This window comes from Scleropages formosus, chromosome 6 (assembly GCF_900964775.1).
Source record: "Scleropages formosus chromosome 6, fSclFor1.1, whole genome shotgun sequence".
Classification (NCBI taxonomy): Eukaryota; Metazoa; Chordata; class Actinopteri; order Osteoglossiformes; family Osteoglossidae; genus Scleropages; species Scleropages formosus.
Genome location: NC_041811.1, coordinates 27,152,096 through 27,177,622, shown reverse-complemented (window position 1 = coordinate 27,177,622; position 25,527 = coordinate 27,152,096). Strand labels below are relative to the sequence as shown.

General features: G+C 42.3%; 1 protein-coding gene across 2 annotated transcripts in view; it reads right to left on the bottom strand.

Moving 5' to 3' along the window:
- wdr7 (WD repeat domain 7) overlaps positions 1-25,020 on the bottom strand; it is a 134,298-nt gene extending 109,278 nt beyond the window's left edge. For both annotated transcript variants that reach the window (XM_018753920.2, XM_018753931.2), the window contains exons 1-13: positions 24,901-25,020; positions 19,483-19,654; positions 19,207-19,313; positions 18,566-18,644; positions 18,308-18,482; positions 16,991-17,067; positions 16,324-16,443; positions 15,475-15,620; positions 15,216-15,318; positions 12,417-12,564; positions 8,527-8,775; positions 7,913-8,133; positions 3,687-3,882 (exon numbers count right to left, since the gene is read on the bottom strand). In XM_018753920.2, the coding sequence (XP_018609436.2) occupies positions 3,687-3,882; positions 7,913-8,133; positions 8,527-8,775; positions 12,417-12,564; positions 15,216-15,318; positions 15,475-15,620; positions 16,324-16,443; positions 16,991-17,067; positions 18,308-18,482; positions 18,566-18,644; positions 19,207-19,313; positions 19,483-19,641 (1,780 nt within the window). In that variant the 5' untranslated portion in view covers positions 19,642-19,654; positions 24,901-25,020. The remainder of the gene's footprint in view (positions 1-3,686; positions 3,883-7,912; positions 8,134-8,526; positions 8,776-12,416; positions 12,565-15,215; positions 15,319-15,474; positions 15,621-16,323; positions 16,444-16,990; positions 17,068-18,307; positions 18,483-18,565; positions 18,645-19,206; positions 19,314-19,482; positions 19,655-24,900) is intronic.
- Between the last annotated feature and the right edge of the window lie 507 nt (positions 25,021-25,527).

Sequence of the window (25,527 nt, the reverse complement as noted above, 5' to 3'; positions counted from 1 at the left end):
CTACACGAATTAATGTCCATTTAAGAATTAACAAGAGATTCAAAACATCAAATGCGGTAGAAAATTTTGTCTTTTCGCTCCCGGCTGCTTTAAAGTTCCTGTTTGCTCCCTGGTGTTTTACTGTTGTAGCTGCAACAAGCTGAGGCAGCGGGTAGTGTTGTTAGTTACAATCTGAAGGTCCCCACTGGAATTCCACTCCTGCTCCAGTGCAGCTGATCGAGGCACTAAACCTCAACTGTCCCAGTAAGAATACATCGGTTCATTTATGGTTAAATCATTGAATTTCATAATCAAGTTACTTAGTTATCATTTCAACGCACCTTGGACAAAGCTCAGTTATATAAGAGTTAGTAATAACACTTAATAACGTAGAAAATTTAAATGGGCAGCACAGTGGCACAGTGAGTAGTGCAACCTGCATGGTGCGAGAGAACATGGGTTTCATCCTCACTCAGTCTGTGTGCATGTTCTCCCTGTGTCTGCGTGGGTTTCCTCCCGTAGTCCAAAGACATACTGTGCAGGTTCCCCCGGAATGTGTGAGTGACACAGAGAGAGTGTGCTCCACTGATGTATGGATGAGTAACCCAGTGTAAGTAGTGTATCTAGCAGTGTAAGTCACCTTGGTGAATAAGGTGTGTGGGCTCATAACACTGGATGGAGTTCATTGGAAGTTGCTTTGGAGAAAAGCATCTGCTAAATAAAGACCTACTACTACCAGGAACCAGGTCAGATTACTCACTTCAAATGTCTTTTTATTTAAAAAAAAAAAGAAAGAAAGAAAAAATCTGTGCTTTTTTATCAAGCTACGCAATGCTGGCGTTCAGATAAAAATTTCACCACAATCATGCGGATGCATTAAATGTATGTGTTGTACTGTAAGAGTTTTCCTACAAGAAAATTAAGAAAAGTACGGCTGCACTCTTCTTGAGAAGCAGAGAATGAGCCATGGAGGGTCCGTATTGTGACTGCTGGGGCACAGAAACATTTCGTAAACGCCCTTCATGTCAAGCTGTTATTCTATTGAGGCGCTCAGTAGGCAAGTCTCATCTCTCCCTCACTCCCTCCCCTAAAGCCTCAAGTCACCCGTGTAGCATTCCCACCTTCTCTGGCCTGTACAGATGGAGGGGAAAGAAAAAACATAATTTGCTGTGAACTGTGATGTTATTGGGATTGCATTCAATATCGACTCAAAAGAGTGGCAGTTTTCCAAATGGGCTCAGAATTGGACCTACGACAGGGGCTGGATCCCCGCTTCTCCGTCCAGCTCCGGGAGCCGCTCTGCTCCTTGATGGAAGACCTGCGCCGCTCCGCCATTACCCATCCAACGCTTCGCCACACAGCCTCTCTTCATTTCACACTTTACTACCTCGCAATCTCTCCACTACATCTCATTCCGCCAAGCCTTCACAAAACCTCTAACCTGTCTACACCTCAACAACTTCACTATCATAAATGTTTATGGGGGATTTTATTGAAGGTAAAAGACAGTTTTTCCCTCCTCTTTCCTGGGCCTCTGCATTCATTTCTATGCAGGGAAGGACAGCTGATGAAACTTACTCCACAGGAAGTTGTTGCTCATCATTTCCGTCAACCTTAATGAAGACAGCGAGCCATAAACAATGGTCCAACGTGAAAATGGCACTCGCCAACAATGGCTAAACCGAGAAAGTGCTGTAGGACTCAAGATGAGGGGACATCGAGTGCTACTGTGATACCTCCTTTCCAGTCAAGTGTAGAGGATTTGTGTTTTGATGTACGAAGGAGTACAAAGTCTAAATGGTGAGGAGTCCCAAGCTGTCAATAGCGGCTGTAGTAGAGATCCTAATCGTGCTGCTAAGGTGAAACGGTCAGTGTACTCAGACAGAGGGAGAATCAGGGGTCAAAGCTAAGAGTCAGGGTTGGTTTTTTCCCTTTGTTGAATCACTGATGGAGCTGTTTTAATATACAAAACCCAATTTCTGAACACTTGTTGTAAACAACGAGGAACTCGCTAATCGTAAAAACTCGGCGCTTCCAATGCTTTGAGAGAAAAATTAAAAAAGCAATTAATTCGTAAAAGGAAAAATATGGACTGCTAAGAATTATGATTCTGAAAAATACATGAGATCACAAAAAATTTTTAAAGATCAAAATTGCCTTACATTTAAGTTCTTGCATTTGTAACATTTTTATGTTGCCTATAGTTGGTAACCCTGTATAAATGTTTTGCAGGGGTGAAAAACAGAGCGTTTTCCATATTCAAAAAATTACTGACACCAGTTTCATGCCACCTTGGCCTGTTCAGCAGTATCTTTCACAACTAAGGGAAAACTATAAACACAGAGCACATGGAGAAGTAAATCCAGTGTGGGAAGATTCACCCAGGTAAAGATCTATAAATGGAAACCTTAAGAGTAATTTGCTCCCTAGCGGAATCCCCATGAGGGGATCGAGCAGAGCCTCCGGGACCATTAGACCCGTGGAGGCCATTCCACCCCCTGAACCTTGACTGTCAGTACATGCTGCAGCTCCACTCAGCACAATCTCCTCCATAACCAGCTCTAAGAGCTTGCATAAACACACTAATGTGCCTAATGCAGCTACAGGAAGGGACTCAACGCAGCAGCCTTATTCAATATTTAGGAAATGTTTGGTAAGTGCACAGCCCCCGTCGGCCTCCGCTCCAACGCGGTGCGTGGCCGACAGCACTGGGAGATTTAAATTTTAATAACCTTTGAAGAGTGCTACGCGGCTCTGTGATAGCCCCACATAAGGATGGCGAGTGATGCTCATCTATTATTCAGCATAGTGTTAAAACAGGGCAGGAGGAACCATCACAAAACGGCAGTATCGTAAAAGAAGGGAAAACAACGACAGTGCAACCATTGCAGTTTTTACAGGATATTGTTGGACGGGCAAGTGATCAATGGCTGAAAGCTGGGCAGATTTCTCCCTTAAGAGAGCACGGCACCTTTGAGCACTCCTTTTCAAATTCCATGCTGCTGATACGTTAAAAAGCAGAGGTAAAACAGCAGGCAGAGCGAAATGAAACCAGCTTCACAAAGACTCAGTGAATTAAGAGTTAATGCATTATTGCTGGGACTTCAGGCACACAATATCTCGTCATCAGGTGATCTGAAGTTTCAGTGCTACAGTTGTTACTGCACTATGTCATTAATGGAAGAACTGAGGTTTATCAAGCGCAACAGCTCATTTAAATCACCAAAATGCTGTACTGTCCCTTTAAAACAGACTGGAATTTGCAAGGTAAATGAAGCATGTATTAATTACTAGCTTCACTCAATGAATCATCAGTGTAACTTGCCTTTAGGACAATTCAATATATTGATTTGAGGGACCCTGCTTGATTATATGCAGATATTTCATTATAGGTACTTAAAAGTTTCTAGCTAAAAACTTCCAGGTATTTGTAACTGTTAAGACCTTTTCCCAAAAATTACCTAACTATTTTTACATTCAGTTTGCATTACCAAAAATATATACATGCAAAAAATTTGGGGTTTTGATGCTTGTTTAGTTAATGTATAAGATGAACGAGTAAATATTTACCTAGTATGATAAAAAACACAAATTCTAGCGTTCTACAAAAAGCTTCCCCCAAACAGCGCAGCTGTCCTGTCTAATATTTCCACTATATGGAATGACACCATACATGTTAAGATTTCATTCTGTACACAGCTGCCCACCTGTGTCCATCTGCCACACATAGACGGAGCCATCCGAGCAGCCCACCACAAGGTAGTCATCGCAGGGGCGCCACTTGATCACCTGGATGGGAAAGAGGTGACGTGATGCCAGCATGATGCACTTCCTCTCTCGCAGGCTCAGGAGCCCCACAGAGTGGTCACTGGCAACGGAGCACACGCAGTGCTGCACACGTGTCTGTGGGACAAACAGACAGGAGACAGGCAACATCAGAGTGAGACAGCCCTAGGACAGTGAGACAGAGACAGAGATCGAGTGAGACAGCATCAAAAAGGTCAAGCCTGGGAAGGAGAGTAGAAACAGTGTTCTGTAGGACTGGAAGATAGAGACAGTGAGGAAATGAGCAAGAGAACTGTAAAAGTAAGATGAAGTGTCATGTTGGGACGTGGCCCATGCTGAGGACACACAGTAACGCAGAGCGACAGGTGAGCCAATGAGACTGACACATGGGCCCAGACATGCAAGGTCAGACAGCCCAGTGGGTATTGATCCCACTCATGGACTTGCTGTGTGTTTTACATGAGCTTTTTCCCTAATTAACCTTTACATTACATTTGAACACAGTATCTTATTTTGTTTAACAATCACCCAGCTGAAAAAACAAACATAAGAAAAGAACTGAATAGGAATGAGCACTTGTGACATGAAACATATAAAAGTTGAGCTGTCAGTTTAACTGAAAAGCTCTGGCACCAGGGTGAGTAACGCAGTAGGGCTCTCTCAACAAAAGCTTCATGCAAATGTTTGTGTTACAAGCTGGCAGAGGCCACTGATTTATATTGTTGTATTTAATAGCAGAAGAGTTGATAGCAGAGAGTTGAACCATTAAAAGGAAGTGAGCTGCTGCCAACCATGCTGTCACATGGGAGAGATCTTTGGAGCATCCGACGAACCCAGCTCAGCGTACCACTCTGTCACAGGGTATGACCCCTGCTCAGCCCTACCTTCAACAAAAGGACATGAAATCAAAGGAGACTGAGAAAGGTGAATCTAGCAAAGCTGACAGAGAGATGAGTAATAAAGTCATAATGTATGTCAGGCAGACGAGCGCTGAAAGCGGCTGCAAAACGCAGTTCAGTGTGTTACTGTAGACAGAAATGTAATTTCAATCACAAAAGCACATGACCTTTGTGACATGAATTGCAGGAGACGATGCCCAAAAATGAGTTTCATACTTTCATATTTACATCAAGTTCCATTGCCTGAAAAAGGTATTACAATGCTGTAAGCTGCATCAACCTCAACTTAAAAGTGATAAGAAAAAGAGCCTCCTGCAGAAGGTCCATGGTCACTGCAACAAAATCTGCCCTTGTTTCTTTTTTTTTTTTTTTTTTAAATCTCCTGGATTCTGACAGCTGGACTTATCTCCAATATAATGACCAAAGTTTTAGTCCACCTTGTTGCTAGGGCACCACTTGACAAATGAATGCTTCCTCCTGCCATTTCTTTTTTTCCTTAGACCGTTTAACAAGCTGAGCTTGATGGGAGGGGTGTACAAGGGCACTGAGAGGTAAATCACAAACCTCCACCATCTCCTAAGACAAGAATGAAAAAAGAGAAATGGCCCAAATAGCTGAGCATTTAAAGTTGCGTGTTGAGTGAAATACTGTGACAAAGAAGGTAGAAACACAATTTCTATGTTTATTACCAAGTGGCAGAGCCTTTAGTAAAAGACAGCTGAAGTCAGTAAACATTTCTTAAAATAAATACAATAATATAATTTGTCTGTCAGGAAGACGATCAAGGATGGAAGCCTCTTTTTTGGAGGTGGGGAGGATGATGCAGTTGAGGGTCTTGGGCAGCGTGAAGGAGAGGTTAAATTGAAGCTGCGATCTATGTTGACAGGTAATGTTCTTAAGTGCTGATGTAGTGCCAGGGGAGCCTTGACCATGAGGAGGTGCGGCGGACAGGAACAAGGAGCGGCCCGGCCAGGACAGGGAGGAAGCCTCGCTCTTCATCATTGCCACAACCGCCCCAGAGCAATCACACGCAAGACTAATGCCATCCAGCCCCTGGGTACCCTTGCCGTTACGGGCTGGGTTGCGCTCAACATCCGGCTCCAGGTATGGCTCTGGCTCAGATAAAACATGGATGCCCAACCACAGTTTCAGCAAAGGGAACTTTTCCTACAAAAACTTATTTCAATTCAGGATTAAAGGGCAAAACCCAGCCCACTCTGCAGCCAGCCCTCATTGACACACGATGCTGTGGGAAAGTATTTGCCCCCTCCAATTTTCTCTATTTTTGCAGCTTTATGACATTAAATGTGATCTGATGCAATCTTTCTTCCAGTTCTAACAGTATATGAATGGAGCCTGAGTTAGAAAAAAAGTGACCCCAGTGTTGGTTTTGCAGCATTTCCTTGGTGTGGAAGATAATGAAATGCGCAGTCAAAGGCGTGAAACAGAAACTGCCCTTCACTCAATATGCAGTTGCCCTACCTTTAACTGCAATGACTGCAACTACCCATAGCTGTCGACCAGGGTCTCTCATCGCCGCGGAGGAATTTCCACCCTACCCTTCATATGAGCAACTGGAACTGCTTTCCAGTGCAAGCAAACTCTTTTGGGTTATCTCATCAAACCTAAAGTTTCTGCACATAACCACATTCCCATTACAATGCTTTGCCTTTTTCCACCAGCTCTGACCTCTGACGTGGACTTCAAGCAAATGAGAATTACTGCATAATGTACTGTGAGATAACATATACTGTACTAAAGACATTCGGAGGAAAAACAAAAAGCACAGCGAGTTCCCAGAGTCTGCATTTCTCCCGACAGAAGAAAACAAAGAAATTGTTGCCGAATGAAAGCGTAGACCTTGGAGCTCAAAGGAAAGCGCCCAAAGCTCTGGTGCTGTGCTCAGCACAGCCGCTCAGAAAAAGGCTGAGGAGTCAGAGAGCGAGGGGGCCACATCGAGCTGCTGCTTAGACTCCTTTTTATGATGTAACCGACAGTAAAATGCTCGGCTGGAAAGAGACCCGTGCCGAACACAGGTATCCTATGGATATTATATATTTCAACAGCTACGATAGTATCCAGCCCACTCTCACGTATCAATTAAATGCTCCGGCCCTTAAGTACAAGTATCGATATGCTATAAAGCAGCCGCATAACTAAGTAGGTCATTAAACCCGAGGTAATTCTCAGGCTGCTTTATTTACAGTTTGTACTGCTGCATGTAATGGACACCAATATTGCTCCTGTCAATCAATGTGAGACATCGGTGCTCTGGGACATAGGAAGATGCATTTGACAAGGCTCTTCCCCAAGGAAGCCAGCGCTGCTCACCAGTTCTGGAGGCAGGGCTACAATCAATTAGCGTGCTCTGACCCACCCCCAGCGGTGATTGACAGGTGTACTTCCTTTCTGGCTGGAGAACACAGGGAAAGATGCTCAGAGCTGCCCCGATATGCCGCCCCATGCCAAAAAAAAATAAAAATTTGAAGGTCTGCCCTCATGTGAAACAGAAAGCAACACTTGTTTTTTTTTTTATTCCAACTCCCTCATATCGATACTAAGGTGTAAACACATCATAAGAGAACACGTACACTGCTCTGCATCTGACAAATCAGGCAGCCATCCGTACGACAAACTTTGGGCGCTCACCAGAAACTCCCTCCCTTCCACTAAAAAAGCTGACTTTTAACCTGCATCATAACTACAATGAATTCGGGAACATCTGGTCACCTTTTTGGAACATACTACAAAGTGCTAAATAACTTCAGCTGACAAATATTTCATGTATCGTGTAGTGCTTTTTTTTTTTTTTTTACCTATTTTCCTTTCTCATTTATTTATTCCCCTTTTTTCCCCCTCAATCTCAAGTTCACATTTTTCTTTTGCAAGATATGAAGTTTGAATTTTGTTCCCCTCAATATTCTGATTTCTGTTTTTTGTTGACAAGATTACGTTGTTCACATAAAAATATAAATATATATTTAAAAAAACAAAGAAGAAAAGAGAGATGCAGTGGGAATCCAGTCAACAACAGAGGGTGAAAATCTAAAATGTAAAGTGAGGGAGATGAGAAACAGCATGGAGGCAGAAAGGAGTGAAGCACTTCAGGCCATGGATTTCCAACCTGAAGGTACAGCAAGGAACTGACCATAAACTGTTACACTTAAGACAGCAATATAAATACAGAAAGAGGGACGAGAAAGAGGGTGTTAGGAAGAGGAGCAGAAGCCAGGACTTGGCAGACTCACGCTGCAGTTCTCTGGTGGCACCAGGAGCTGAGTAATCTCCCCACCATGGACACAGAAGATGTGCTTCATCTCTCCAGTGAAAATGTCCCACACAATGACAGAGAAGTCCACGCCACCTGACACCAGGGAGCGCTGGTCATAGCGAGGAGACACCTGATGGGGGTACAATAGGCACGTGACCTTGTTGCGATGTCCCCTGAGGGTGCGGTGAGGAGGCCATCCTAAATGGAAAAAAGAAAAGGAAAAATCTGAGGAACCCACGTTCATGTCAGTTTGCCCTGGTTTTCTCCCATAGTCCAAAGAGGCATTTCAGGTGGAAGAGTATGTGTGACTGTCCTGTGATGGGCTGGTGTCCCCTGCTTCACACCCTATGCTTCCAGAGAAGCTCTGGACCACTGTAACCCTGCACAGGACAAGCAGCTACTCAGAATGAATAAATGGATAACGTTTTTTTTTTTTTTTTTTCCCCTGAAAACCTCTTAACTACGGCTTTTTTAATTTTCATTTCTCAGACCAAAGAAGCAGTTTTTTTCTATACATAAATATACTGTCACAGTAGTGAGGTCAGGTCGGTGTGTCAACAGTAGCACTGCATGCATTGCTGCACCGCTCACCTCTGCGCGACATGTGCTCTCCCTGCAGCAGCTGCACGATGGCCGTCTGCGTGGCAGGAACCAGCACGATGCTGCCATCCTCACGGCCGCATACCAGTCGTCCCTGTGCCGGAATGTACACGCTGGCCGTCACTTTAATGGGCTGCTCTGAGCCTGGCATGACGCTCAGCTGGTCGATGATGCCCGCAGCCCGGGGCGCCAGCTTGTCAAAAGCTTCCTGCAGACTGATGGTGGACGACACCTGGAGTTCTGGGAGATGAATAAAAATACAATTGTTTCTCTTTGGTTCCATCTGCGTGTTCTCAGCTGTCAATATAATTATTTTTGATGTAACAATTTTAAATCAAGCAATGCACCATATACAACTTTCACACGTCTATTCCATTTTATCACTTACTCAAAGCCAATCCACAGAGACAAGCATACCCTGCGCCTCCGACACAGTGTGATTAACTGCTTAAATAAGCCTCTCCGTGGGGTAATAATCCAAGGGCACAGCTACTATACCTTCACAGTACTTTAAAAACGCTAAAGGACTGCCTTTTCATTCCTAGGATGAAGAGCTGGTAATACAAGCATTAAAAAGACAACAAAACATCATTCTGAAATACAGTGTTGACACTGTCTGACTTCTGTCTACAGGTTGTTGGCTTTATAAATCACAGCAAGCAAATGTCCAAAAGTGGTTCTCTAGGCCCACCTAGTGGGCATCATTTTGCCAGCAGGTAATGGAGTTGCACAGGCGCACACGAAAATGTTTGATGGAAAAGGGGATACATACATTTACATTTATTAATTTAGCTGATGCTTTCCTCCAGAGCAACTTACAATTACTTACCCATTTATACAGCTGAGTAATTTGTAGTGGAGAAATTTAGGGTAAGTACCTTGCTCAGGGGGTACTACAGCAGGAGGTAAGACTCAAACCTTTCTAAGACCATTTGGTCTGTTGGGTCAGTCCTGCCGTTATGCACGGTAGGCCGCCCCTCCCAGAATACTGGGAACTACCACTGGCCCTCCGCACTCACTCTGCCCAAGCGGGCCGGGGGCTAGACTGAACGAGGGCAGCCAGGCGGGCCCGCAGCGCCGGCGACGGCGTGCCCAGGCGAAGGGAGGTCGCCGACCCGTACCGCACCCAGCTCACCCCCAGAGGGAGAGAGCCCGAGCACGACGTAGCCGGCAACTCCCCCGCCCGGCCACCACCGTCGCGGCCCATGGACCCACCGGGAGCCAACCCCCAACTGGCCCGAGGACCCCCCGTACTCTGGGTGGGCCAGGCGCCCGAGCAGCCCCAGAGAGCCTGAGCGGACCCGCTCAGCCGGCGATAGCGCTCCCGGACAAGAGGGACCCCCGACCCAAACCGCGCCCAGCCCCTCCCCACAGGGAGAGCGCTCAGGCCCAGCGTAGTCGGTGGGCCCGCCACCGCCCCTGCCACCAGACGGTGCGCGCCCCGCCCAAGACAGCCCGGGGACAGCTCCGCGAACCCCGGCCCACCCAAGAGACACCTCCGGTATATACGCCCTTGGCCTTCACGAAAGTCACATCTATGCGGTCCAGCAGCTCTAACCACTATGCTACCAGCTGCCTCCATATAAAGTGAGTGAGTGTGTGTGTTCCTGCTTCTCGAGTTTAGCTGAGGAGAACAGAGCACATTAAAATGTACAAATCTGTGATAACTTCCATAATGTATCACTTAGGTCCAAACTTTCACATCAAATCCAAAAAAAAACAAAACTATTCAAACCTGTATTTTAAACTATATTATTGTCTCATAAATACACACACACACACACACACACACACACATTTTCTGAACCGCTTGTCCCATATGGGGTCACGGGGAACCGGAGCCTAACCCGGCAACACAGGGTGTAAGGCCGGAGGGGGAGGGGACACACCCAGGACGAAACGCCAGTCCGTCGCAAGGCACCCCAAGCGGGACTCGAACCCAGACCTACAGGAGAGAAGGACCCGGTCCAACCCACTGCGCCACCGCACCCCCCGGTCTCATAAATAATTTGACTATAATTAATTAAGTCCATTGGTCACTGGTCAACCACGAAAGAGAAACGCAATTAATAGCAGCTATTATTGTAATATTTACATGCTGCCTAAATGAGGGATGGGGACCGGGAAAATTCTCTCATACAGGTGAGACTCCAATTACAACATGTGCAACTTACAATGGTTATCCCACCATTCTCATTATATTATTTTTATGTCCCAATGCTTGGTGGTAATGTGCAAATAGGGGAACTCATACAACCGGCCGGCAGCACTGCGCACCTGTTTGGGTTTTACTTTTACTTAGTCAGGTTTACTATTTACTTTATTTAAAATGGCTATCAAGTTAAAATGTGAGTATTCTGGGGGTACAGAGAAGAAAGGGAGGGGAACAAGAAAAAGAACAACTTCTCAGATATTTCACTGTCCTAACTACGCATTCATAAATTTATAAATTGAGAATGTTTATAAATTTAATCTGATAATTCATTTTCTTTTAATGAAGCCAAAAGGAAGAGGCAACAGTGACTTTACACTTGTTTGTATAGTATTGTTTAGTCAAATGAAAGATCAGTTAAATTATTCTTCTCCTCTCGGTTCCGTCATTGCTGAGCCCGAGACATTGATTTGATAACCAGCAATTTGAATTATTCCAATGTTTCTAGCAGTGTAATATAACAGGATTGAACTGCATGAAAAACAATTTACCTCTTATTCAATATGGTCACAAAAGGTCATAAAAAACAATTAACACTGGTTTAGTAATGAGGAAAAACAAAACAGAAAACAAAAATGATTTGCTGTTTTTACCTACACTCAAAATGTAGTTTGCACAAACAGTATTAATTTACTGTGCTCTAGGAGCTACTTGTATTTTTAAAAAATTTAATAAGGTTTTATAATACGATATAGGAGGCTGCAGATGGCACAGTATTTAGAACTATAGCCTTGTACTCAAAGCATCCAGGTTCAGATTCCACTACCTGCAGCTGTAGTACCCCTGAGCGAGGTATTTACCCTGAATTGACACAGTTATTGTCATCTAGCTGTATAAACGGGTAATTCATTATGTGTACATTAACATGCTAAGTCGCTTTGAAGGAAACACGTGAGCTAAATGAAAACAAAATAGCTAGCACAAACCAGTTATCACTTATCTAGCATTATTATATTTATTGTTATTATTATTCCTTCTGTATTAACCTTTCTAATTTCTAAGTCGTCATTTACTAAGAATTTCTTTTTTGTTGAGCATTCTTTCCCTATGATAACGCCCGAGGAGGCCGGTCGGCCATCATACCAGCACCCCCATGCTGACTGAAGATGATGACCAAACCACCCTGATGGACGAGATGTGCTTATGTGAACTGGGACATCAAGTTAACACTCAGCTACAATGTTATTATTAGTTGTAAACTGACTCAGAAGTCTTGTTTACTCTAGAATACCCAGGAGGGGTGGGCAGCCACTGACACTTGAACCCCCAGAGGTTTTTCTTCCTCCCTTGACTTTCAGTTGGGAGGTTTTTTCCTCCTTACTTCCGTAGCCTGTAGGTTTACTTGTAGCTTTAATAACTGCATGGATAACATGTTACTCTAGTATATAGTGAACCCTCTTATTTGTTTCTTTGCCTTATCCCTTTGTTGAGCGCTGTCCGCCACTGTGTGAGAAGAGTGCTCTATAAAAATGAACTAAATTGAATTATTGTCCTTGCAGCCTCTGAGAGCACTTAGATGTGTAGCAAAAGCTGCATGCAGACCTGAAGAGTGACTGTAGGGAGAGCCAGAGAGCCACATCTACAGGACAGAAGAAAGTCTTTAGGAGATGCTCAAGGCTCTGACCGCAGTGCTGAGCCGCAGCACCAGGGAGGCTGGAGAAAGACGTACCTGCGGCAGTGGACAATGGCTGCAGGGGTGAGGTGTCCGGGATGCTCCAGAGGGACAGGCGCCCCGCAGAATCCCCCTGCACCAGCAGCTTGTGAAACGGCTCCCGTCGGCCATAGAAGAACCGGGTCACCGGGGGGCAGATCAGCAGCTGAAATATAGAAGATGTACTGGAGATGTAAGCACAATACCGTCAGCTCAGTGAGGGCCTTTGCTACAAACGTGTCATAACCGTTATCCTTATCAGCAGACTGACTGCTATAGCTGATGACAAACATAATAATACTAATAATAATAATGATGGCAATGAAAGCAGGAAAGCACAGCCTTCAGCTGCATCCAGTGTACAGGCTTCATCTATAAGGAGAGCATCAGAGCATAAACTAGCACGGTAACCGATATATGCAAATCACACATATTTCATTCTTCTACCTGAATTCCTTCCCAGCAGAAGTGTTTTTCTTTACCCCCCAGTTCTAAAAGCAGCATTGACAACACATTTGCTCTGATGAAACAATTCATCAAAACAACGATTTTTAGGCTTCACAAGTCTTATGGAAAATCGTCAGGAAAAAAGAAAGCAAATCACGTGTTGAGGCAGCAGAGGATCTGTTGTGTTCCAGAAAAACTAATCTGCCAAGACTGGCAGTGTGTGAATACAGAGGCCTCCAAACAAATAGTGCAAAATAAAAGCATCACAACATGAGTTTATAAAAAGCATAATGGAATTTAAAGGACAAAAACTAACTTCTTAATATTAAATGAACAGTCTGAGAATTTTGTTGTTTTATCGCTATCATTTTGGAAACAATATAACTTCTATTACATAATATTTCTACTATGAACACAGTCATTTTTCCCCAGACACTATACATAGGCTTAAGTTCTAATCTAGGTGCCATTTGCACAAGTAAGAGCCCTGACCGCATATTTCACACTTCCTGCAATCAAGTTAGTGATTTCGGGGGGCTAAGACCCATTTCCGGGAGTTCTGAGGAAAGCAGGCAAGTGCTCTGTGAAGGAGCTGTACTGCAGGCACTGGGGGTACACAGCCAGTGAGAAAGCACACCACACACACCAGGGCTCAATTGATTCCACACTCCACCCATTGTTCAAACATGCCTAACCTCTACCTGGACCCCTTCGTATTTTTTTAACACATGTAAAAACATAAATGGTTAATAGCCAACTCTAAGGCAAACATATATTAACAAATGAATATTTTAAGTATATTCACTAAAAAGTTCACTTTTTCTTTTTCATCCAGATGCTCTATGGAAAATTGATTAAACAATGCCAGATGGGTGCTGTAACATATTTTAATAAACATTACAATTGACAATGATGTAATATAAATTATGATGGGCTCATTTATTTTTTATTTGATATTCACTACACCATATGCATTTTTGCAAATGGAAATGGTTTCCTGTTTTAAATGCATGAAGGTTAAAAATTAAAATCAATACAGAAGAGAACTGCAATCTCTTTTCTTACAATTTTGTATCGATACACTGATTCAAGAAATTGATTTTTAAAACTGCATTCCAGTCTGTGATGTATGATTTTTTTCCCCTTCCAGTAATTGGGGTAATATCTGTAGGACTTTAGTCAGTTTACTGCTGACACCTCGCAACATGAATTTAAGGGAATAGAGAAGTGATTTGGTCATTTCAATACCCAGCAAATCTCATCCCTAAAAACCCTGATATTATCATATTGTGAGATAAACACCGCAATATTACCATTCAGAAAAATTTCTGGTGATTTGCGAGACATCGCCAGCATTTTGTATGATATGTAACAAAAAGACTTGACAGTGGAAGTAAAATCCTTTCCAGGCAGCATTTTACTATAAAGCCGTTGGGAAATCTGCATGACTCTCCACAAGCATGAATTTAAATGAGGGGGAACGAAGTTGCTCATTTTTAACAACAGATGGGGAGTGGCATGAAATCAGGTGAACCCAAGTTAGGAGAAGGAACTGACTCTCAGACTGCATCACAGAGACGCACTCACAACAGGCTACCCTGGGGGCTCCTAAATCTCAATTTCAGCACTGCTGACCGGGGTTTCGACAGCAGCAATGGTGTCATTTGTAAGTGGCCCAGAAAATACGGTACGTTCAATAAATTTGGATACCATGGAGCCCAGCGGGTAGCCTTGCCACCACATTTACAGAACATGCACCGTGTGCTGGGGGTGACGTGCGCCTCCGTCCTGCTGTCAGCTGCGCTTACTGGTGCCTCTAGAGGCTGGTGTCGAAACTGCAGCTCTGGAGTGTAGAGCTCCCAGTTGCTGTCGCAGTCAGAGAAGCACTTTGGCAGCATGCACACCACGTCAGCCCCCTCACCGCCCTCCACCGTCTGAGGGAGGACACTCCCCAGACAGAGGCAAAGGGGCAAGGAGGGAGCATTGCAATAAACAAAGAGGTGGAGACAACAAAAATACAGACGACAAATTAATACACAAATATGTGCAATCCCACTCACCCACAAACTACAAAGACATAAAACACACCAACAATGAAGACAGTAAATAAATGTATACATACAATTCCTTACCAAAACTCAGACTTTCGCTGTCTCGGAAAGTATATTTTATTCATCGATTCATTTTTACAGTTTTTCGTTTAGTCACGTAGTCTCAGTGTTATAACTCCACTGCAGCAGTTACCCTGTCCTTTAAACTTTACAGCTCTTATTTACTTCACATAAAAGCATTCGGAGGCAAGAAGATTGTGACAAATTTCCCATATGGCTGCAACTTTGAAGTGCAAACTGTGAGGAGAGGAGAACTGACCAGTTTGTCTGCACGGTCAGCGATGCTGTACACCAAAGGGGGGATGGAGCCCTCTGCAGTCTTCCCAACATCGCTCCGGAAGTGCTCGCTGGCCGGAAGGCAGCTGGGAGGTACAAAAAATGAACACAGCCATTAGGACTCATTCGTCCTTTCACAGCAGAACAAACAACTCCACACCTCCTAGACTATAGTGTGTACAGTGATAGGACTGAAGTATAACTTAGTGCAGCAGTTCATCTCCAGCTACTGACATCCTTACCTGGCTGGAAGCTTGTAGATGTAGCTACAGCCATCCTCAGTCCAGATGATGACCTTGTCAGCTGCTATGAAGTCTCCACCGGTCCAGGCCTGGTCATTCTCGCTGGGCACATTGCACAGAAGGGAGTAGTCGCCCGCATCAAACACCTGGCAGTGAGGAATCCAGACATGGACTGTTACAGGACATAACTGCATATGCCCACAATGGTAAAACATTTTATACACACGACATAATATTGAGAACTGTAATGTTCCTGCTGTAATGTCACAAGTGACCGTGTTGCTGATACAAGAGAATTCCTCATATAAAATGAGTAAGGTTTCTTCTGGCAGTAAGACACAATACCTAATGTTAAACAAACAAATAATCAACACCTAATTTTCAATATGAACTTTCAAAAGCTTCTGAAAACATTTTTTTTTTTTTAACATCTAACATAACTAAAACTTTCCACAAAAAACTCCATATACTAATTAATTAATTAATTTTGCTAGATGCTAAATAAAAACTGATGGAATGATGCACCAGACTGTCCACTCCATCACTGTCAAATGTTCCTGAGGGCTGTAACACAGTAACCTTGTGGTAACATAAACCTTTGTGCAGCTACTCATGTGATGTACATTGGCTCATATAGTGGAAAGTAAGTAACTATGCTTTAGAATCACGCGTCTGCATCTAAGTCTCTCCTTCTGCTGATATACTGCACACATTGTATTTTCTGTGAGATGTACATCGTTGAAGAAAAGCATCTGCTAAATGACTAAATGTAAATGTAAAGCCCATGTCAGCTTTTAAATTTCTCCACTTTCTGCATTTGCGCCCTGACTCAACGGGCCACACGCTCACCCTCCAGTACTTGGAGCAAACAACCAGCAGAGAGAGCTGTGTGAAGGTGCAGAAGGAGATGCTCTGGCAGCTCTGACAGTAGATGGGCTTGGACTCCTCTTCAAACACGGGGTCTGTGTCCTGTCAAATTCACACTAAATGTTCATCTGAGTTCAACAGAAAATCTCAAACAAACAACATTTCAGCACATTCCAGGGAGAAAGAAAAGTGGTTGAAAAACTCTTCAGATCACAGGAATGGTCCTGCTGAACAAGGACCCTGTCTTGTTTAACTAAATACCTGGGCCATGGCTGAAAACAGGTACAAACAACTGCCATGTGTCAAAGGAATAGTGTGGTAAATGTAACTGGATAACACACACACACAGCCTGAAACCACTTGTCCCATACAGGGTCACGGGGAGCCAGAGCCTAACCCGGCAACACAGGGCAAAAGGCTGGAGGGGACACGCCCAGGACGGGACACCAGTCCGTTGCAAGGCACCCCAAGCGGGACTCGAACCTCAGACCCACCGGAGAGCAGGACCCGGTCAAACCCACTGAGCCACCGCGCCCCCCGTAACTGGATAACCATTTCTGAAATCCTGCATCCTAATTGGGATGTAGTGCAAACTGTAAGGCATTATGGAAAATGCCTTTGTTAAACAGCAATAACTAGTATACCATACCTGCATCTTGCTGACATCAGCTGTGATGATCCACACTTTCAGTATGCCAGTGACTGACACTGCAACCACTGTGTCTTCTGCAAAGTTAAACAAAACGACTCCATTTTTCAGTATGACCGCAACTATTTAAAAAGAATGCTGGGTAATGACTTCCTGCTGCAAAATTACAAAAGACAACATAGTACATTATACCTTCTGCTGCATATAGACAAAACGCACTCATGAGTGCTCAAGGGAAAATTTTTAAAAAAAAACTGTTCCAAACATTACTAAAGGCTTTTAGCACATTAACAAGGATGAGAAGCTACAAACAGAAACTTTGCACAATTATTGCTTTCCATTAGCAAGGTTTCTGTGACCAAAATATAACCCAGCGGTCCCCCAGTAATAAAACATCTAATGTCCAAGTGTTTTAGGAATTAAATGCTCAAAATACCATATACATTTTTACAATTAATGTCTACCACGCTGAACCACTCCTAGTAATTAAGAAGTAATTTCAAGTATTGTAAAACATGAAATCTCCAAATTCTGTGCCTTTTACTTTCAGTACATGAAACCTTAGGATGTCATTTTAACACTTTGCACAAAGACTAATGTGTACAAAGTAGACTTCCACTCTAGTTATGTTTTTAGTCACAATAATGATATTTAAACAGAAATAATTGTTTTCAAGTCTCAACCTTTAGTTTTAATCACATTAAGCCCATTTAGAAGCTTAAAAACATGCACAAATGTCTCTTTTTTCCCTCATTAATGCTGGAGCTAAACTCCAGATTTCTTACAGTTGTGTTCCTTACTTACTATGGTACTTTTAAAAAAAAAAAAAAAAAAAAATTATTACAGAAAACAGTCTTCATGATTTCCACAGGATTAATGCATTCATTTACCCACATTTGACTTGCTTCATCAGTTTATCATTTTAATAATTCATAAACTTTGTAATATTTCTAGACTGAAGATAAATATTAGGTTGGCTTACATTGAACATAAAATAAGAAAATGCCTGGCTTCCATACAAACCCAACATGGGCAAACGCATTAAAATCCTAAAGTCAGTGTCCACCGGGTAGTGAAATGACTCATTCAGACATTTGTGATTCAAAATGTGAACACATTTTACACACTTCATAATATTTAATGACTTTAAAACATATCCTGACACAAGAGGAAGCAAACAGTTATTATGAGAATAAGAGGAGGAACTAAGAAGTGAGGAATTTCCATTGTTTCCACCATGACTCTCTGCACACTTTTTCAGGGGGACACATACTTTATATTGGTCAAGTGCGCAAGTCAGGGCTGCGTGCTGCTGACCTTGGGTGCGATGTGACCGAATGATGCTCATGGAGCTGATCCAATCCGGGGAGATCTTGGACACCAGGGAGTACAGCACCTCCAGGCTTGTGGCATCCACCACAAGGATCTCTGGGTAATGTCCATTGCAGAGCAGCCGTCCTTCACGTTGGGTTCCAATGGTGAACTGGTAAAACTGGCCGGAGGAGGCAAACGGGTTCAGCGCGCTGCGTTGGTTCTCACATTTCAGCATTTAGGAGTGTTTACACAGGGACCTACCTGTATCCCTGTGTGGGCGCAGGCCAACTTGGTGAACTCAATGCAGCGTCCGTCGCTCACATCCCACAAGCACATCTCTCTGAACGCATAAGAAAGTCGCATAGTTACATTCAGACACACAACCTCACACGAGTGAAAGAGACTACAGTACATTTACGAAACATCTCCAGTGAATTAATCCGTTTAATTTACCTTCTCTAATTATCAAAGATTTCAGGGCGACATTTACTTAACATATCACTTTGTAAATACCAGACCAAAACAAAGGTGGTCCTCAAATAATGCGCTGGTCTTGGCATGATTTGTGTGCAGCTCAGTCAATGAACAGCTCAGTCAAGATTAATGCTGGGCCGAGAAAACCAATTGAAAACCAATAGGCAAGGAGTGCCACCAGGAAACAGGAGTAGGAGAAATGTTACTTTAACAAACCCCCTTTCATGAGAAGCACTTTACTACTAATTTGTACACTTAATGGAAGACATTTTTCCTAAGAAGACCAGCAGTAATCAGAAACCAAACACTGAATTTCCTGTGGCTTTGACTACCCAATTTCCTTGAGATCCAAACTCCAGCACTAATCCTGGCATAAAGGCTTTGCCTTCCAAACTGTGGTCACCCAGTCAGCAGCTTTCTGTACACACCCGCTCTCTGAAGCGCTGACAATATACTGCTTGTCACTCCCTGCGCTGGCCTTGGACAAGCAAGTGATGGAGGCGGTGTGTCCAAAAAGCAAGGCCCGGGGGCTGATCTGAAGTAAAAAACAAAGTAGGACCAGTCATTTCAGAGAAAAATATCAGCTAAATGAATGAATACCTTAATTTTCACACTGATATAATGTCAAAATAGGATTTTTTTGTGCATTGGTCATTCATACTTTTTTTTGTTATCATTGCTGTGCTATCCAAACACACACCCACCTCTAGATCAGGTGTCAGGTCCCAGAGGCAAATCTGCCCATCATGGCAGCCTGTAATAATGGTGGCCAGGTCGTCCATCACCAGGAGGCTGGAGATGCAGTGTGTGGGTGCATGGCGGCCCCACAGCACTATAGGCAACACCAGGCTGTTTCCTGACATGTTTTCTCTTGAGCTGAGGAAGACAAAAAGAAAGAGAGAGTGCGGCAATAAGTGGCTTCTGGAATAGATATATGAACCTCGGGTCATTTGGGTTTGAAATTCTGAATAACTGATGATACATATACAATTACCAAAGTGAAAGTCAAAATAAAACTTTTTTGGAGCTTTTATATTTCTAGTTATTTAAATATAATCAAGTGATAGCCACACAAACTTTCAGCAAAAACAAATCAACTTGCGTGTGACAATGTGTGATAGAGTAACAATGTAAATGTAAAATGTAAATGTAAACAACTAACTTAAACTTAATTTTATCTCCAAATCAGTGGTACAGTACAATCATGATTCTTATGAAAAATGGGTTTTTACACATGAATATTAATATTTATATTCAGGCATGGCATTCAAAGCATTACTTTGTGTTTTAAACTTTATTCTGCCTTCATGCTTTATTTACCCTACAATGCAGTTGTTTGAACCATGTGGCTTTTGACCCAACCGTGTGATCCCATCAACCAAAGGTCACCGCTGAATCGACCCTAAAGCACGTCACTATGTAACACACAATAGATCTTTATAGTACCGCCTATTTAAATGTAAATCCTTGCCACAGACACAAAATTGTGACTGTCCACATTATTACATCATTGTGCTGGATTACAAAGTTCTTTGTGTGTGTGAGACAAAGATTTGAATTTAAATAGAAACTAATATAAAGTTCTAGTACTGAGTAAACGTACAAAGTACCTACATTTCACATTCATTCTAGCTACTTGTGCTGATCTTTCACTTAATGAAATAACCATGGAAACATTTTTAACAACTCTTTGGGCAGACGGAAAAGTGAAATTGGCTATGTGTGAATGTTTAATTAAATGATGTAAAACGAGGTCTCTTTCAGTTTGCCATATCAATACGAGGTTACTGGGAGACTGGGAGACTGCGCTTGCTGAAGCGGCAAATTAGAGTAGTGGAAAATCAATTACATCCACCACAGTATCCCCTCACATCTGTTAAAGATCCGTGTCACAGCTGGGGGTCACATGTCTAAAAATAGTCGAATACATAACTTCAACATATTCTACATAAAAGAAAAAAAGTAAAGGACTCCATATTTCAGTTCGCCTCAAAGAGGGGTCTCTCGTCGTTTCTGAGTTGAAAATGGAACAACTCCAAACTCAGAGATATCACTCTGGTGTTTAAAAGTTATATAATCTACCAACCAAACAAGATTACATTTACATACTTAGGAGATGCTTTTCTCCAAAGTGACTTACAGTGTTAAGATACTCACAATTATTTACCCATTTATAGAGCTGGGTAATTTTAATGAAGCAATTCAGAATAAGTACCTTGCTCAAGAGTACTACAGCTGGAGGTGGGATTTGAACCTGCAACCTTTGGGTCCAAAAGCAGCAGCTCTAACCACTACATTACCCATCTTAGAAGTTCTGCCTCACTCCAACACATATCAATTTCAAATTGAACCAAAGAGGGAAGAAAAGATATGAACAACTCTGAAAATATTATGCTATCTTGACAAAATTAGTCCTAGTAGTTCACCAGTTTTGTACAGGATAGGAATTTAGTCTGAAAGAAATACTGTACATAATTTTGCTGCTTTTGCAACTGTTGACTTCCTTTATGCCGCACACATCTCCCTGAAAGCATCACTTCAAATACAACTATTAAAGTATCTAATGGTATCAATGTGATCATTAGTGTTAGAATACAGCAGCTATTACAGTTTCAAGTTCTGTTTAGTATTTTGCTTCTTATAAAACCGATCAGCTCATCACACTCCTACACACTGCTTCCTGGAAAATGCCTGTTTGAAAGGAACTACTAAAATATCCAACACAGCATTGGAGTTTTAATTCTTTGCAGCAAAACAGTCAAATGGACATGAAACAATTATCAAAAATTAGATGGTTTTAAATTGTGGGGAGGGGGAAAACACTATCTTGTAAACATCACATTCATTTTCAGCAAAAATTAAATATCAAATCACTGTTGTTAGAAAACTGTTAGTTTTATTGGATAATCCGACACAAACCTCAAGATGGGCCAAAGGGTGTTAAAAAGAGTACAATAAATGACGGGCAGGTGCTTATGAGGATGTTAACCACACACATTGAAGGAAGCGCAAAAACAAAGTGTGCTGTCACACAACTGCGCAATCACAGCCTGCAGCCACCACCGCTGTTACTGCACTATTTACCACACCGTGTGACACCAGTCAACACGGACACAAACTTTACAAATGATCCTATAATTATTTTTCACTAAACTTGTACCTTTATAACCTGTTCAAGTTGAGCACGTGTCAGAGGCTGCACATTGGCTAGAACCAACACCCAGCATCCAAAATACCTGCTCTCCCTATAGTAGCTCTGATGGCTCTAGTAAAATATACCATGCTTTATAAATACGGAAAGAAATGTAAGGAGCTGGACACTGTACCTTACTTTGTGTTCCAGGGATAAAAACAGAGATATGAACTACTGTTTAAATACAGAACACCTATGGAGAGCAGTGTGACACTATTTCATTATTATTATTACACCAAAAGCATTGAACAAATGAAATAAATAATAATATTATACTCACATATAGCAATACCCCGTTCTCAACTGTGTCACTCAAACTGCTCTCATACATAAACTGAAAGGTGAGCCCAGCTCAAATTCCCATATTTCAAACCATCTACCCCGGTTCCCATTATAACAAGAAAATAAATACTGTTTATACTGTTTACAATTTCTCATTTACAAAACAATTAAAAGCATACTGTACAGTATATCACGATAGTTATAGTGACTGATCTTTTTTCTGCATCTAGAGTAAACGCACTGGCCATATCAAACTGCTCTCATGTTCAGGTGGTTTCACTCCAATTACTAGATTTCAGCCACAGCATGGCTGGAAATATAGCACAACAACATATAGTAGTAAACCGATGGTCTCACACAAACAAACATTGGCTCAGTCTGGGTTATTTGTCAATACTGTCATGGAAACAGAAAGCTGGGCATTGTAAAAATGAATGACAACACAAAGAGCAGACGAGGCATACAAACAGTCTTAAATCATCATGTCTCGAAAAATGCTTTTGTTAGCTCAAATATATACATGGAATGTGATTGCATAACTTGCAAAAGTTTGTTTTCAATGCCAATATGTTGCTCACATGTTTTTTAGTCATAACATCTGACTTCTCTCAACCGTAACTTAGGCCAGATGTTTTCCTTCCTTTTCATTTATATCTATGCGATTATGCACGATATTTCAAACTTTTGCAAATGTCATGATGCACCAAATAAATTACTACTACCAGAAAAAGCTTACAAATTAAAACGAAAAAAAAAATGAGTAACATACTTCTAAGCACTGCAATAACCTTTCCAGAATGAAGCCCTGCAATACACGTTTTGTTACAAAGTTACTGTAAATATGTTTAGTGACACCTCCCAGTAGAGTAAAACCTGACGCTGGCTCATTCGCATTTCCACAAACAACTTTCGACAACAATCAAATTTTTAGTTGAATGAGAATATTCTGCAAAACAAATCTCTTGCTGTATATATTAAGAGCTTTGCCATACACTCTGTAAATTGCCAAAGCTGCCAGCATCTCCATGGTTACAATACCTGTACCACTCATGTTTTTTCAGCGCATGTCTTCGAATTATCTTCAGAAACGCCACCTTCATCTTCACAATGAACGCCAATCTCATCTCGACAGTTACTCCCAACTTTATCCCCAGAGCATCTGACACACGCAGCTTTAAAAATGTTCGCAGAGAGTTGTTTCAAAGTACATGTCATAGAGATACACCATCGACCCTCCACAGCCATCTGCGCAAAGGCTAAAAGCACAATCAATAAGCACATGGTAACAGGGAAGCCTTAATGAGAGCACACACATACAGATACTAATAATTAACTTTACCAGTGTACCACATCCATGCTATATGTTTGTGAACGAAACTTTTTACATTTTATTTATTGCTTGCTTGTTTGGTGGGGAAAAGCAATTCTATCGTTGCATAACAAGATGTTGGAGCAGCAGGTGGAATGGTGGATAGAGATTTTTCTTTGTACTCTCAAGAGCACTGGGTTGAATAAAAACCCTCCCACAGTAACACTTGATCAAGGTACCCTGGCCTGTTGTGTAAATGGGTGAAGAATTGTAAAGATCTATGGATGGTTGTGGGTCACCTCGATAATGGCAAAAAAAAGACGAATAACAATAATAAGAATGATTCAGCATCCAGTAGGAATCATGGTAGGAGCAGTGTATTTAAGCACCTTTCCACACCTGTGTTGGTATCCACGCACATCCACAATGCACACATTGTATTTCCTGTGAGATGTATGCCACTTTCAAGAAACGCACCTGCTAAATGAATAAATGTAAATGTATCCAGGGAACTCATTGGGCACAGAATGCAATGGGAGCTCAGCCTGCTGATGGCTGTGAATGTACCAAGACAGGCAGCACTGACCGTGCCCGTCCACACACACTCCTACCACATCCCTCTCATTCCACATCATGTTACTGATAAATAGTCCGTGATCTTTGTTTAGCTGGGTATTGTAGTGGTTAGGACCCAAAGGTCATGGGTTCGAATCCCCCCTCCAGCTGTAGTACCCTTGAGCAAGGTACTTACCCTAAATCGTTCCAGTACAATTACCAACCGTATATGGGTAAATAAATAATTGTACATGGCTTAACATAGTTGCTTGGAGAAAAGCTATGAATGAATGAATGTAAAATGTCAGTTCAAGGAAACTTCCATTGCTAGACAATCATCTTACCCACATACAGCAGGGTATTAGCTTACTGTAATTGAGGGCCAGTACCTCGACCCCAAGACTTACAGCACAACTCTCAGTCTTACACTGGTTCGAATCAAAGACCATCCGGGTCTTTCCTCCAGGCAACTGAACTTGCGCACAGCGTGCGAGTGAACGAACGATGAGTGAGTGAGTAGGAGCTCCAGCCAGACCTCCTTACTTGCTACCTGCTATTCTAAACGAGCACATGATATATATCCGTCAACCAGCTAAAAGAATTCAAACACAACCTCCACCGAAACTCGACCCAGAGTTCCAGGATTAAACCATTTATTCGTACTCACGCCGCGGCGGTCAAAACCGTGCCGTGGTCGTGACTCAGACTCAGAGTCATTCAGAAACACACAAATGTTAAAATGTTTGCAGCTTACGTATCGTTAAGTTTATCACAATTACTTACCAGCGATGGGCACTACAAGGTCATGTCTTCTTTTTGTAAGAGACCTGAAAAACGTTCAGTAGGAACGGAGGGTCAAAGCACGAAAAATGCGCCTTGTGTTTATTACCCTGCGGTGTCCGGCCGTCAGCTGATCGAATAAAATGCTTTACGGCGACGTCTTACCGTAAAGCAAAAACTGTCGTAAAAAGGTCGACTTTTGCCGCCATAATGGTTGTGGCGAAAATGCGTGGAGTTCAAATCTGCCTCCCTATAGTGGGATGGCAAACGTGTTACTTTTTGAACCTGCTCAGTACACTGTACACCCCCCCCCCAAAAAAAAAAAAAAAAAAAAAAAAAAAAAAAAAAAAAAAAAAAAACCTATAAGTGATGCATCTGTCATACTGATGAAAAACGCACACACTTGGGGGGGAAGCACAAAGTGACGTCACAAAAGCAAAACAATGAGCGCTACCGGAAGTATGTAAAAATATATACTGTATTTTAGAATGTGCAAAACAAAGTGCCAGTGTATATACTCTAGTCAAAAATATATTGTGTTGCAATTTAAATATTGTAAATCATGTACTGAAAAGGGTATATTTCTTAGATTACTAGATGGTAAATCTTAGTGCATGATTATCTACATAA